Source organism: Saccoglossus kowalevskii, chromosome 2, assembly GCF_978046115.1.
Source record: "Saccoglossus kowalevskii chromosome 2, keSacKowa6.1, whole genome shotgun sequence".
Lineage (NCBI taxonomy): Eukaryota > Metazoa > Hemichordata > Enteropneusta > Harrimaniidae > Saccoglossus > Saccoglossus kowalevskii.
Genome location: NC_140642.1, coordinates 9,759,666 through 9,776,150, shown reverse-complemented (window position 1 = coordinate 9,776,150; position 16,485 = coordinate 9,759,666). Strand labels below are relative to the sequence as shown.

The 16,485-nt window shown below is 32.2% G+C and overlaps 1 protein-coding gene across 1 annotated transcript; it reads left to right on the top strand.

Annotated features, from left to right (window-relative positions):
* Window positions 1–19: 19 nt before the first annotated feature.
* On the top strand, window positions 20–13,803 carry LOC102809355 (uncharacterized). The gene is made up of 12 exons (XM_006812155.3): window positions 20–287; window positions 956–1,012; window positions 1,853–1,993; window positions 3,725–4,026; window positions 6,321–7,183; window positions 7,632–7,764; window positions 8,292–8,357; window positions 8,713–8,809; window positions 9,217–9,259; window positions 9,647–9,726; window positions 11,434–11,589; window positions 12,599–13,803. Exons 1-12 carry the CDS (start codon window positions 147–149, stop codon window positions 12,707–12,709), a joined length of 2,190 nt encoding a protein of 729 aa, XP_006812218.1. The 5' UTR covers window positions 20–146; the 3' UTR covers window positions 12,710–13,803.
* The last annotated feature ends 2,682 nt before the right edge of the window (window positions 13,804–16,485 follow it).

Genomic DNA, 16,485 nt, shown 5'->3' with positions numbered 1-16,485 from the left:
CACTGTTTGAAAATTTGCATACAGTTTTTGCTCCTAAAGATAACTGCGTACCATATGTTGCCACGGAACAGCTTTTGTGACTGTGCCTTGTATTAGAAGTATTCATGCCATTTTGCACAATGCTGTACGTAAGATTGGTTAAATGAATGACGGCCATCACTAAAACCAGGCGAAATTCGATGGTAACATGCCATGTTATCATGTCGTATTTATGGTCCGTAATATGCCTAGTTTTCGCATCGACAGTTGCATTATTGTTTCTGTTCACAAGCCTCATACGAGGGAAGGTAGGTGAAGGGCAATAAATGTGATGTTCACATTCGCTTCAACTGCAAGACAGAACTCGTACTATTAGTATAAAAGCACTTTTTTGTTTCATTTTTATATCGACTTCCTGGTTGAAAATAAATTGCGAGATCACGTACGCGACAGATTACGTTTATGGGCGGGGACATACATTGAAGCACCGTGACACAAGTAGCTGGATGCTTTTGATCACGACATGGTATATCCGTGTTTACTGTTGCCACTAGTTGATCAGCTTCTCAATTCATCCTCTTTTTTTATGCATTTTATTCAAATAAATATTCCTGAAAACCTCAGCATTAATTATTATACTAAACGGTGATGTCATTGCTATTTTAAGAATGTACACACAGAGTAACTACGAAATATGCTGGTATTCGAACAAGCATATATTACAGCAATAAACCCAGAACTAGTCTTATCTACAATCTTTCAATTTTTGTATTAATAATGTATAGTTTTAACCAAGTGTGCACTAACATCAAGTAGGCCCCAGGAAATGGTTGCAAGATCTAGCGTGAATTTGCCCGAAGAGAATAGGTTCATGAACATGTTTATGTTTTTATATGAACTGAGTCATGACAGTTATTTTTATTGAACATAAACCATAAGGTATGAGCTTTAAATCGATGTTTACTTTTTATTGCAGAGAAAGAGGGGTAGGACATCAGGATCAGCTCTTCATCAAGTCCTTCAACAGGATAAGGTTGGTGATTTTTATCAATATTTAAGTCAATATTATTGTTCAAAAGCTATCACATAATCATTTGATAAATATTGATATTTAAATCTCCCATCATATTTTTTGCATCTGAAGTCACTTTATGTTTTATTCTCCTTGGATGTTGGAACATTCAGAACACTTTTAGTACATTGTTGCAGATGATAAAAGAATGCATGAATGGCATTTTCGAATGAATTCTCTCCTGAAATTTTTATTTTGATTTTAAAAGTTTGTGTTTTGGCAGTTATTGTTCTTGACCAATAACAGCCACTTGGGGACAATAATTATTAAAACTTTGCATCAGACAAGGCCAATAACTGTATAATCTTCTCAGTCAGGTAAGAAGTGCAACACTTCAATCATTTCATTCTCTTTTTCATAAGACAGGTGCAAGTCAATCGATACATATTCTATTTTTCAATTTTGTCAAATGCTGAGTGTATCAGCAGGGTTTACACTATTCTAATTTTTCAGGTGTAAAAATAACAGACGTTTTTTCACAAATCAAGTAAAACTATATGAAATTAAATGTATGTGTGTCTGAGAAAATAATATATTGGAGAATTGTCTGTTGTTCATTACTCCACTGTGGTATGATAGATAGAGGCTTATGGTAATTGTGGAATGCAGCCATGTTGCAAATGTTGACAGAAACATTAGATTTATAGATATGTAAATTGTATTCATAGAATACAAAGAGTTGGATTAAAAATCTTGAAATCATTTTTCTGAACCTCAAAACCACACACATAGTGTGATTTTTTTTTAATGTATGGTACTTTTGAATTATAGCTAATAAAAATATGACTTTTTGCCATACAGGTTTTCCCCATCAGTTCTGACACTGGATGGACGCTGGAAGGTATCCAACATGGAATACGTTTATGGAAACATAATTTTGTAATATTATCAGTTGATCATTTCATATATGGATGCAATACTGTTGTCCAGGCAACAACACAGGTAAAATAATAATATTGTCTAGTCATTATGTTTCATAACACTGATTAAAGACAATTACTTAATAATTGTACACAGCTGTAATGAAATAATTTGAGAGGGATGTATATATTCCCAACTGTATTTTCAATTTTCACTGGGTTTAAATTTCGCTGATTTACCATTTCAGGCATATTCAGTGGGTTTTAAATTCACGGTTTTATCATTTAGATAATGTGTTCTATGCTAAATTTTACCTATTCACTGGGTTTTAATTTAGCGCATTTTCCAGTCAGCAAAATTAAAACCCAGTGAATAATTAACCCTTTTACAGTATTTCTATTCTCATTTGGGAGTTGACACACACACAAATCAGATCAGTCCATTTTACATTATTTACCTTAAAAATAAGTGATCATAAAACAGTTTATTATTAAATTCCATTTTGATAAGTATTTGTATTAATTTTTCTAACTTCAAACACTGCCCTGGGTTATCTTTGTTATTGATAGAACATAGTCTAACATTCTTCAAACTTAAATTCTTTTTCTTTTATAGATGTGATAATTTAAAACTGATATAGTTTAATATGTTGGTTAATATTTTTTTTCAATTTATAGCCAATTCATTGGCAAATATTTTTTCTTGTCAAAAACAAGTATGACAATTTAGTGATCAATAATAATTAATATTTTTATTTAAAAATTGTATAATGTACCAATCAATACTGTAGAATACTTTATTTTAGCTGGTATTAATTTTCGCTGAAAAGACTTTTGGGGTGTTTTGTATAAAATTTATTTTTACTGAAGTTGAATGTAAAATATAGGAAAAAGGGTATATTCGCTGGATTGTATTTTTACTGAATCATTCCTTCAGCGAAAATTAATTCCAAGCGAAAATATTACACTATTAGATTTTTTAAATTCATTGAAAATTACAGTTCTTTGGAAATAACTAATTGTATTTAGGAATTACAATTCAGTTTGAGTATTTTTGTTGGCAATGCCATTTTATTTTGTTAATTTGTTATTGTCATTTTAGGACTTGCATTTCATTGTGAGTTACTGTCTCGTTACACAACATAATGTTAATTTTTATTTAAAATATCAATTCAAGTAATTGAATAAATTGTACACTATTTGTTTATGCTCATATTTCAATATGCCATTATTTATAGCGAAGCATATATTAAGTTGTGACTTGTAGGTCTCTTACTATAATTAAACCACCCATATGACAATTTAAATAGATTCAAAACAGGCCTATTTAACACACCTACAATTTAAAAAAATTAAAGAGTGAGTTGTCTAGTTTTTAAAATGAAATAGTAAATGCTAAAAATGAAGCTGATTCAACTAAATGTACATTAGTATTGGTAATATTTGAAAAGTTGACTCAGCTGACTACTCACTGTACCTGTAACAGTCTGCCATTTCAAGACTAGCTGATTTTCGCTAAAATTAGAATGGATAGAAAATTATGTATCTTGAATTACTAATACCATATTCCTCCAGTAGCATATGTACTTGTGTAAATAACAGAAGGGTAGCTATGGTCAAAATAATTATATTTTAATGATACAATATACAATAAATGCAATTTTGGGTTTATGTGAACTTCTTTTAGAGATACACAATAGTGATAATGGTAACTGGTAACAACTTTATTTTATGACAAGTAAATAATCATGTTGAAGTAATAGTGAATCACTTGTTAGAAGTCAATTTTGCTGATATTTGTTTCTTTTGGTAGGAGATTCTTAATACATTGAAAGATGTGAAACAAATGAAGGAATGGAACCCATACATTGAACACAGTGAGAATGTGTTAAGTCCTTGTAGTAGTAATGGTGGACTGGAATTATCTGATATTCAGGGTCAGACATCACAACATCAACTTCAGCAAATGCAACATATTATGATGTTTGATACTATATGTGTGGTTCCTAAATACAATGCTAAATACCAGTGGAGAAAGATGATAGTTAAACTGTCAAATTGTATCCCAGGAGTTAAAGTGATTGAACATGAAAACCTGTCAATCAATGTAATGAGGTAATTATCATCATGATTTCATGTTAATTTTATTATTTAATTCTCATAAAATATATGTAATGTGCCATCTTAAGACTGTCAACTGTTTTGATATGACATTAATTCAAGTACCTACACTACTGCTAAATACTGAATTTGCCTACAAGGGTGATGTTACAGTTTGTCAAAATATTCTAACAATATAGTTTACCAGGGTATATTTTGCTGGATATAAGGTTTATTATTAGTAGGCATAATTTTTACTTGTCCTAAGCTGTTGAAATGTGGAACTGAAAAACTTGAGACTCAAACTTAGTTATACACAGGAAAACTGTTTACACATGCAAATTGATTGTCATTCTAACTAAACTGTTTTTGGTTACCGACAGTACTTCTAGATTTGCTCAACAATTATATCCCGAGTATAAGGGTGAACATGAAATACGGTATTTGCAATACTGTTGTTCTGCTATTTCGGGACTGGATCTTTTTCCATCTATAGATGCATTTCATTTAAACTTGGTATATACATTAGGCATCATGGGAGCTTGATTTTGTTTATCAGACTTCATTCAAAATGTCTGACTGGTGGCCATGTTGTGAATGCTATTCCAGAACCTTATCTGACTTGCCTTTACCACATTTAAATTTTATACATACATCATACTGTAAATTTGTTTGATGATTTGATTCAAGATGGCCGAATGGCAGCCATTTTAATGTTAAAAATGCATCCAAATCAAGCAGTTCTGCCATTTTGAAGCAGGATGTGCATGGACACATTTCTCACGTATATTGAACATAATGTTACCTTCCTGCACTTTGTTCAAGCTTTATATAAGCTTTAAACTTGATAACTCACAGGGACTATGTATTTTGCAATTACTTGTAATTTTCAGAAAAAATCTTTCTTGTAGTGGTTCATTTATTACACTCCCCATGGAATGATAGCAATTAATATAAATTAAAATTCACCTCTACAAAAAGTACCAATACACAAATGGTAAAACATTATAAAAATGTTCAGTGCATGTACTGAGTTATTTGTTGGTTTGGAAACTGTCATGATATTCCTTATCCTGCCTGCCCAATGTACCAGATTTGGGTTGAATGAGCACATTGTTTGGATCTGTTCAACAGCATTATGTACAAAGACAGACAATAACCAGATAATGAGATTGGGTGCAGGGGGTAGGTCATGTAATAATAACCATCACATATGTTGATTGCAGGATATAAGCACACATGGTGTTTGTTAATCGATTTAGAATACACAAGTCACCATTTTGTAATTTGTAAAAATTATATTAAACTGTCACCTAATGTTTTAATTACCTTGAAACCCCTCTTATAGATTAATTTATGTTAGACTGTATATAATTTATTATTAGTTATCTGTAATATCATTTAATTGATTTAGTTTTTGCATACATATTATGTTTTAAATTTACTTACAATTCAATATACCATTAAATGCTAAACAATATATCAAAAAATGAATATATATATATTTATTATTTTATTGTCACAATGTGATATTAACATATAAAAATAGCTTTGAATTAACTATTAACTGACCTAGAGTAATATATGAGTGGCTGTGTGTGTGACTCATTGTAATGATAAAAATAATGAAAAGATTCCTATATTGACACAGAAATCTGATGTACATATAGATATACATACATTGTACATGTATAGTAAATATACACGTTTGGTAAGGTTAACTTGGCGATACATCACAATAAAGAAAAAATAATTTAAAAACAAAGATAAAACAAACAAAAATCTATGCTCACTAATTATGAATATACCCTCATTATTTTAATTATTAATTCATTCAGACTTGTTAACATCTAAATACAAAATGAAAACTAATATGTCAAATTTTTGGACACCTGTTGATTTCATTTGTTTTGAACAATCAGTTTTACATTCACATGCTCAATTCTGTGTCAAATGCGTAATTTCATAAGACCTAATATAGACAAATTTATAATTTCTTGTATGATAATTTTGACAGCAAAAGCATTACTTTGATAAAGATACCATGCACTGTATTTGCTCAACTAATAGTGCATGTGCTTACACAAATTACAGAGGTGTTTCTATCGTCAAAATGAAGTCATATTTTTAATGATTCAGTCTACAAGAAATATAATCTTTGGTTTATATGTACTTCTATTGAAGATGCACTTATAATAGAGCAAATACGGTGTAGGAATTATTTAAAGGCATTCCCATGATGCATTGTATGAAGTCACATGTAATCTTCTAACCAATAATAATATAGTATACTGCTAATTTTTTACTAGATGCTGGCAACTAGAACATGATGAATCTATTTGGATGTTCTCTGAATGCCCGAGTACAGTTCTCAGCAATATATCATGGACTTATGTACAAGCCAGACCCTTGCAGGATAGTCCCGGGAGTCTTCTCACTATTATTGTTTGCCCAGAGATAATTGATAATCACACCGCACAAATGGCAGTTACACAGTTAGCTACTTTGAGAGATTATTTTATGATGCAGAAAGTGAAAGTCCAACCTCCTCAGCAAGAAAATATCGGGAACAAACTAAAAGCATTTGCTGGATCACTGAGAAAGAAAGCACAAACTTTCAGTTTTAAAAAGGATCAGATTGATGTGTCTGATTTGCAGGCTGCACATGTTGAGTCAAAGGCCACAAATGTTGAATCAAAACAGGAACAGACGCAGGATACTGGTAAGAAGCCGGATGAACCAAAGAAGTTTGGCAGAAAGATCAGTTTTGATTTCTACAAATCCATGACAAAAGAAAGAGCTGCCAATAAAGCAGCAGAGATCTTGTTGGAAACTGACAGTGGGGAGAGTTCCCTTGTCCAGACAATAGAAGAGGAAAACAGTCAAGATTCAGAACACGAAATCAACAAAAGTCAGGAGAAAGAAACTAAAATTGTAGAGAAAGAAGAACCCAAAAAAGAAAGTACTGGGAATAAATTCCGAGAGTTTGCAGAGAGGTTTAAAAATCGGAGGTCATCAATGGAAAAGGCCGAGTCTACAAATATTCGTACTGTTAGAAGTAACAGTGACTGTACAGCAAGTGATACACAGAGCATTAAGGCTGCACAGCTAAGAAAAACGCAAAGTTTAGATGAGCCACTTTCAAGAGATACTAGTTCTACATTATCTCCAGGTAAGCTGTCTTATTCTCAGCTACCAACCTATTTACCCTTGTCACCATGTCACTATGGTTTTGACAGTATTCTTATTCTATATACTTATAAGAGGTAAACGATTCATATCGCGTGTTCAGGTCTGGTGATATAAATGATAAACTTGTATTAACCACTAACCAATTATCGTACTGAGCTATAGTCTCTATATTCTGTAGACAATTATGCTATCTTACAAAAAAATTTTCGAATAAACATTTGGTAGTCAATATTATTAATAATAGGGTTATATAATATGAGTAATCTGAAAATCTTTTCACTATGATAAAAATTTCATATACACGTCACATACTGTTTGAATAACACATATTGCGAATATCGTGTTCAGCAAAACATTACATCTTTAAATGTTATTTACCATGGTCATGTGATAATCTGTGCATTATTTTACATTTAATTTATGTTCAGCCGTAGAGGTGAAATATTACAGAACATTAGCTAACCAATCAGCTGCTGAGGTGTTAGCGGAAGCATTGAAAGCAGCGGCTATCGATGTCTCTAGTAGTGAAGCAGACCAACGAAGACAAACCGGAGGATGGCAGTAAGTAAAAAAAAATCAATGCAGGATCTGATTACTAAGCTGGATTGCAGCCTAGCTGGTCAGAGTAATTTGATGCTGTGATAGTTGCACAATTTTATTTTTCTATGAATAAAATATACTGTAGACAAATATTATATTTTTGTTCAATTTTAATATTCTGATTAAAAATACTTGTATATTTGTACCATTTCATATAACAACTTCAAACATGGTTTTTGTTTTGGAAAATCTATTGGTCTAATGAAATAATTGGAATAATGTATTTTTATTGTTTGTTAGTACCTGTATGTCCATATACACATTATTATGTGCTTTATACAATAGCTAAAGCTGTGTGTAGAAGCAAACATTTGAGGTAGGGTAAACTAGGTTGACCATTTTGTTTTTCTCCTTTTGGTCCACTCCAATTTACCCTATCGAATGCTGTAAAGTATGCACTCAGGCAGTACCGGATTGCACCAACCTCCCTGTACTGTGTTCGTGCACATTCTGCAATATTCTCATAATAACCTCATATTATATTGTAGATTCCAAGGACTTGAAAAAGAGGTGGTTATTTTAAGAAAACATGCTGATTCCACACCATATCATTGGTAAGTACACGCAACTCAATCCCTGATGACATGCACAGTATATACAATGCTACCGATAATACATCAAAATTAACATACCGAAAATCCAGACCTGAGGAAAACAATGATTTTCTCAACATTCATGATTTTTATTTTACTTCACTTTTCAAATCCAATTTTATTAGAATTCACCAAGGTACATTATGGTTGTAACTTCAGTAGAAGGAATCTTCCAATTAATTCACGACCTAATGAATTCACCAAGGTACATTATGGTTGTAATTACAGTAGAAGAAATCTTCCAATTAATTCACGACCTAATGTTAACACAAAGGTGAAGAGTATGATAGTAACAATAAATTTTGTTTTATTTTAGTTTCCTTGGTAAAGGTTTAATCAAAGCTTCACCTAAAGCTGTCTATGAGGCTGTTAAGAACCCATTAACGAGATTTACATATGACAACATGCTTAAGGTAATATTACTATTCAATATTGTGGCGTGAATTCTGATTCTATTTTTCATTTATTTCTACTGAATCAAAAAATGCTTGAAGATATGTTACTGTAAAATGACTATTATAAATTTTCACTGGGTTTAAAATTCACATATTCAGTTTTATCATTTAGATACTGTGTTCTATGCTAAATTTTACATATTCACTGGGTCTTGCTTTAGCGCATTTTCCAGTCAGCGAAATAAACAAAATTAAAACCCAGTGAATAATTAACCCCTTCACAGTATTGTGAAAGTCTGTCATGCTTTGTTTGCATATATACTCTACCTGTCATTTAATTGTTCTATACAAACTCTGACATGTTAATTCATGAAGGCTAGAAACCTGTCATCTATTTTAATAATGTCATTTTTGTCTTTTTAAAGAAACTGGATGTTGTATCTAACCTTGGTACTGGATTACAGATTTGTAAGTTTTTATTTCATTGTTTGCAATAATGTTTTCTTTTCCACCATATGTTGATTTGATTTACTGTTCATGTGCATAGTATTCTGTTACATATAACTGAGATTTAATTCCTGTTTATCTGCTTTCAATGAAATCCCACTTGTCATGTTTATTGTGTTCTAGTTCAATTAATCATATTCATGTGCTGTTGTGGTCTATGAATACAGTTTTTTGCCCCTAAGCGTATTTAACACCTCACTTTGTGCACAAGTACCCTCTTAAAAAATCCATTTTTTGTACCAGGAAATTTGCTCAGGGCATCACGATTTTAAAGTTGATATATACACTGATATATAAATTTCTTTAAATTATCCTAAATGTAATTGTTCTGTGTTCTTTTCTTACTAGTACACATGGTTCATGAAACTACTCAATTATTTCGTAAAGATTCCAGAGATTTTTTTGTACTGCAGACGAGTAGAATTGATGTGAGTATTTAGTGATATAAAAAATCAGTCAGGTTGCCCCACCAGATCCTGACTTTCCACTCTAGGCAAACTTGAGTTCATCTAAATCCTTAGCAATGAACATGAACCCTTTTTTAGTCGTCAAAGTCAACGCAGCTGTTCATATTACGGATCGTCTGTCGTCGTCTGTCATCATCGTCGCCAACTTTACAATTTAAACTTCTTCTTCGAAACTGCAGAACCTCGAAAGTACCTTGGATGGTTCTTTCTCAGATTTGTTAATTTCATGTCAAAATCTCAAATTCTGTTTGGTGAATATTTTTTTGGTAAAAAGTAATATTTTCGACTTCTTGTTAAAAACCGCAAGTCATTTTTCTTTTAAATTACATATATAGGTACTACATATGGACCTCTCTCAGATTTGTTCATTTTGTGATGATATCTTTAATTCTATTTTGGTGAACATTTTTGTAATTTTTGGTAAAAAGTGATATTTTCTACTTCTTGTTGAGAACCGCAAGTCTGATTGCTTTGATATTATACATGTATATAATATGTACTACAGGTAGACCTCTCAGATTTGTTCATTTCGTGATGATATCTTCAATTCTCTAATTTTAATGAATACTTTTAGCTCCGCTGTCAACTTTGTCAAGCGAAGCTTATCATATGAGTGATTGTCTGTCGTCGTCGTCTGTGTCAATGTTTTACTTTTTCGACTTCTTCTTGAAAACTACAAGCCTGAATGATTTGATACTTGGTGTATATGTACCTTGGGTAGACCTCTCTCAGATTTGTTCATTTCGTGATCATATCTTTAATTCTCTAATTTTGGTGAATATTTTTGTCATTTTTGGTAAAAAGTGATATTTTCGACTTCTTGTTAAAAACAGCAAGTCCCATTGCATTGATACTATGCATATTGTTCATTTTCTAATGATATCTTCTGTTTTTTAATTGAAATGTGCATTGCTAACTGCGGAGCTATCTCAGCCAAGAGGCTGATTGTTTGTCTTTTTTGGTAAAAAGTGATATTTTCGACTTCTTGTAAAAAACCGCAAGTCTGATTGCTTTGATACTATACATATAGGTACCTCAGGTAGGCCTCTCTCAGATTTGTTCATTTCTCGATGATATCTTCAATTATGTAATTTTGATGAATATTTTTAGTAAAAAGTTATATTTTTGAATTCTTGTTGAAAACAGCAAGTCCAATTGCTTTGATACTATACATATTGTTCATTTTCTAATGATATCTTTAGTTCTTTAATTGAAATGTGCATTGCTAACAGCGGAGTTATCTCAGCCGACAGGCTGCTTGTTTGAGTTTTTACTAAAATATATAGACCCCCCCATTGCATGATAGCTACTGGTAATACACTATACATATAGGTACCTCAGGTAGGCCTCTCTCAGATTTGTTCATTTCTCGATGATATCTTCAATTATGAATGAATTATTATGAATTATACATTTGTATTGGTTTGCTGAACCTACCAATAACACTGAAATATACACTACAACTAATATCATGACCGGGAAGTACATGTCAGGTTTTCGGTTGTACTTCATACCAGATACGACTCTGGTTTCATTGAGTAATAGCAACTACATAACGAATATGACAGAAATTAGATCTGAATGCTTTGATTTGCAATTCCTCTGATTTGCAATTAAGTATATTAATAGTAATGCATACAAATATATTTTTTATTTGTTTGTCAATAGGGTGATCTGTACATTGTTGCTTTGACCTCTGTTGATTGTGAGGACTATCAAACTCAGGAGGGTTGCTTTCGTTCTTCTATTCAACCCAGTGGGTGGGTGATAGAACCAGCATTTAGGAATCGAAAAGTACAGTCTATGGTCACATATATGGTACAGGTAAGTACAGTACAGTTTGCTGCTGTGTTCGAAATGTCAGACATCGTAGAACATTAAATTGTCATGCTGTCATACTCTCAAACATAGTATATTGTTTCTGTGTCACATCGCACTATGTGCCTGCGCTTACAATTTACACATTACAGGAGAGGACAACAGTGACATTCCTTTTTTAGCTTCGCTGTCGACTTTGTCAAGCGGAGCTTATCATATGAGTGATTGTCCGTCGTTGTCCGCTGTCGTCGTCCGTGTCAATGTTTTACTTTTTCGACTTCTTCTTGAAAACTACAAGCCTGAATGATTTGATACTTGGTGTATATGTACCTTGGGTAGACCTCTCTCAGATTTGTTCATTTCGTGATCATATCTTTAATTCTCTAATTTTGGTGAATATTTTTGTCATTTTTGGTAAAAAGTGATATTTTTGACTTCTTGTTAAAAACCGCAAGTCCAATTGCTTTGATATTACATATATAGGTACTACATGTGGCCCTCTCTCAGATTTGTTCCTTTTGTAATGATATCTTTAATTCTCTAATTTTGGTGAATATTTTTGTCATTTTTGGTAAAAAGTGATATTTTCGACTTCTTGTTGAAAACAGCAAGTCTGATTGCTTTGATACTATACATATTGTTCATTTTCTGATGATATCTTTTGTTCTTTAATTGAAATGTGCATTGCTAACAGTGGAGCTATCTCAGCCGAGAGGCTGCTTGTTTAAAAATTGAAATCGCAGCGCAGCATCTTTATGATTTTTTATTAGACATAATGAATACCACTACCATTGGTGTGCAGACATCCATGTCTCAGTGTCGATGAATTCCCATATATGGGATGCACACAAGTTGGCTTTAATTTCAATAAACAAAATATACGAATAAACAGTATAGAAAACAAAACAAAACAAATCATGAGATTACGACTTTTGAGACACATTAGCATATCTCAATTTACTACCAGTCATCGTGTAATCTCGAACATTTCATATCGTCTTTGTATCTTTTCCAGATTGACATTGGAGGTAAAGATGTACCAACAAGTTTCTTTAATTTCCTCTCCAAAAGAATCCCGCTGAGTATAGCATATCTGCGTCAGTATTTACAGTCTGGTCTGCCTTGAGTCACTGTGCAATAATACATTATTTTATTCATTTTCTGGTTTACAATAAAATATTTGGTCTTCCATTCTATTTATTCTGTTTTTGTATTCATGTATATTTGAGCACTTTTATTGAACAAATATAAAAACATTCTAAATTGATTTGATGTATAAATTAAATTGTTGACAGCTGTCTACTGACACTATTATTTTTATGAAAATTACTGCAATGTATTGTCACTAAACACTAATAAATATTCCATTTACACATGATACTACCTTCTCCTTGAATGCAATTATGAAATCAAACATTGTCATTTTTGGGGTAAATATTTAATTTTCAGGTTTATAACTATGTTTATGAATGACTTCATAAATTTATGAAGATTAATTTGACGACAGTCAGGAAAACAGGATTTATGTTCTTGACACCAGCTAATCAGTTATTTCGTTATAACACTATGAATTCCAATAATACGCTGCAATATAGTTTTATGCATGTTTATTTTACCAAATATATACATATACACTTGATAAAATACTGCAGTATGCTTTGATACAAGTCTTCCAAGAATGTGCATATTTAAACTTTTCTTCATTCATTTGTATGTACTGTAGACTTATTAGCAATTATGCTGTTGAAAACATTTTTCAAAGTTATAATTGGTATTATGTGATTCAATATCACTGATTAATGGGTCATTTAAATTTTATAAAGTAATAATTTGAAATATTATAAATGAAAATGTATTTGAGAACAGTGTAGAGATGCATGTATCATGCACTATGTATTTTCATACCAGCAAGTGTGCTTGATCTAGTTTGAATATGTTGGTTATGAAAATATAATATCAAATGAATCGTATTAAACCTCAAAGGTTCTCAAATTGATATGTTCAAATATACTGATAGTGATAGCTATGTATGTATAAAGATTACAATCACTTGTTTCTTTCATATATCATGTTTTACAGTAATAGTGAATATGACATTTGTGCAATTATATTTTCAATGAAAGTGTTTTGACAGGTTGTCCGATTTTCACAGTAGAAAACTATTTGTTGACTGATTATATCTGATTTAGTTTCTACTAAAATATAATCATCAAAGTTGTTTTTATTGGTTTGATGAATTCTTATTGAATGGATGGCATGCATTAAATTACTGACCTGTGAGCTTACTGACTGAATTGATGGCATGAGCTAAATTATTGACTTGTGAGCCTATTAACTGAATTGATGGCATGCGTTAAATTACTGACTTGTGAGCTTACTGACTGAATTGATGGCATGAGTTAAATTACTGACTTGTGAGCTTACTGACTGAATTGATGGCATGAGTTAAATAATTGACTTGAGTTTACTGACTGAATTAATGGCACGAGTTAAATTACTGACTTGTGAGTTTATTGACTGAATTGATGGCACGAGTTAAATTACTGACTTGTGAGTTTACTGACTGAATCGATGACATGAGTTAAATTACTGACTTGTGAGTCTACTGACTGAATCAATGGCATGAGTTAAATTACTGACTTGTGAGTTTACTGACTGAATTGATAGCACGAGTTAAATTACTGACTTGAGTTTATTGACTGAATTGATGGCATGAGTTAAATTACTGACTTGTGAGTTTACTGACTGAATTGATAGCACGAGTTAAATTACTGACTTGTGAGTTTACTGACTGAATTGATGGCACGAGTTAAATTACTGACTTGTGAGTTTACTGACGGAATTGATAGCACGAGTTAAATTACTGACTTGTGAGCTTACTGACTGATTTGATGACATGAGTTAAATTACTGACTTGTGAGTTTACTGACTGAATCAATGGCATGAGTTAAATTACTGACTTGTGAGTTTACTGACTGAATTGATAGCACGAGTTAAATCACTGACTTGAGTTTATTGACTGAATTGATGGCACGAGTTAAATTACTGACTTGTGAGTTTACTGACTGAATCGATGACATGAGTTAAATTACTGACTTGTGAGTTTACTGACTGAATTGATAGCACGAGTTAAATTACTGACTTGTGAGTTTACTGACTGAATTGATGGCACGAGTTAAATTACTGACTTGTGAGTTTACTGACTGAATCGATGACATGAGTTAAATTACTGACTTGTGAGTTTACTGACTGAATCGATGACATGAGTTAAATTACTGACTTGTGAGTCTACTGACTGAATCAATGGCATGAGTTAAATTACTGACTTGTGAGTTTACTGACTGAATTGATAGCACGAGTTAAATTACTGACTTGAGTTTATTGACTGAATTGATGGCATGAGTTAAATTACTGACTTGTGAGTTTACTGACTGAATTGATAGCACGAGTTAAATTACTGACTTGTGAGTTTACTGACTGAATTGATGGCACGAGTTAAATTACTGACTTGTGAGTTTACTGACGGAATTGATAGCACGAGTTAAATTACTGACTTGTGAGCTTACTGACTGATTTGATGACATGAGTTAAATTACTGACTTGTGAGTTTACTGACTGAATCAATGGCATGAGTTAAATTACTGACTTGTGAGTTTACTGACTGAATTGATAGCACGAGTTAAATCACTGACTTGAGTTTATTGACTGAATTGATGGCACGAGTTAAATTACTGACTTGTGAGTTTACTGACTGAATCGATGACATGAGTTAAATTACTGACTTGTGAGTTTACTGACTGAATTGATAGCACGAGTTAAATTACTGACTTGAGTTTATTGACTGAATTGATGGCACGAGTTAAATTACTAACTTGTGAGTTTACTGACTGAATCGATGACATGAGTTAAATTACTGACTTGTGAGTTTACTGACTGAATCAATGGCATGAGTTAAATTACTGACTTGTGAGTTTACTGACTGAATTGATGGCACGAGTTAAATTACTGACTTACGAGTCTACTGACTGAATCAATGGCATGAGTTAAATTACTGACTTGTGAGTTTATTGACTGAATTGATGGCACGAGTTAAATTACTGATTTGTGAGTTTACTGACTGAATCGATGACATGAGTTAAATTACTGACTTGTGAGCTTACTGACTGAATTGATAGCACGAGTTAAATTACTGACTTGAGTTTATTGACTGAATTGATGGCATGAGTTAAATTACTGACTTGTGAGTTTACTGACTGAATTGATAGCACGAGATAAATTACTGACTTGTGAGTCTACTGACTGAATCAATGGCATGAGTTAAATTACTGACTTGTGAGTTTACTGACTGAATTGATAGCACGAGTTAAATTACTGACTTGAGTTTATTGACTGAATTGATGGCATGAGTTAAATTACTGACTTGTGAGTTTACTGACTGAATTGATAGCACGAGATAAATTACTGACTTGTGAGTTTACTGACTGAATTGATGGCACGAGTTAAATTACTGACTTGTGAGCTTACTGACTGATTTGATGACATGAGTTAAATTACTGACTTGTGAGTTTACTGACTGAATCAATGGCATGAGTTAAATTACTGACTTGTGAGTTTACTGACTGAATTGATAGCACGAGTTAAATTACTGACTTGAGTTTATTGACTGAATTGATGGCACGAGTTAAATAACTGACTTGTGAGTTTACTGACTGAATCGATGACATGAGTTAAATTACTGACTTGTGAGTTTACTGACTGAATTGATAGCACGAGTTAAATTACTGACTTGTGAGTTTACTGACTGATTTGATGACATGAGTTAAATTACTGACTTGTGAGTTTACTGACTGAATCAATGGCATGAGTTAAATTACTGACTTGTGAGTTTACTGACTGAATTGA

Bases quoted from the DNA above. Each gene is read 5' to 3' on its own strand.
- LOC102809355 (XM_006812155.3), top strand. From the start codon at position 147: ATGACGGCCATCACTAAAACCAGGCGAAATTCGATGGTAACATGCCAT. The intron at 1,994-3,724 runs GTAAAATAATAA...TTCTTTTGGTAG, and splicing joins TTGTCCAGGCAACAACACAG to GAGATTCTTAATACATTGAA. The intron at 11,590-12,598 runs GTAAGTACAGTA...TATCTTTTCCAG, and splicing joins TGGTCACATATATGGTACAG to ATTGACATTGGAGGTAAAGA.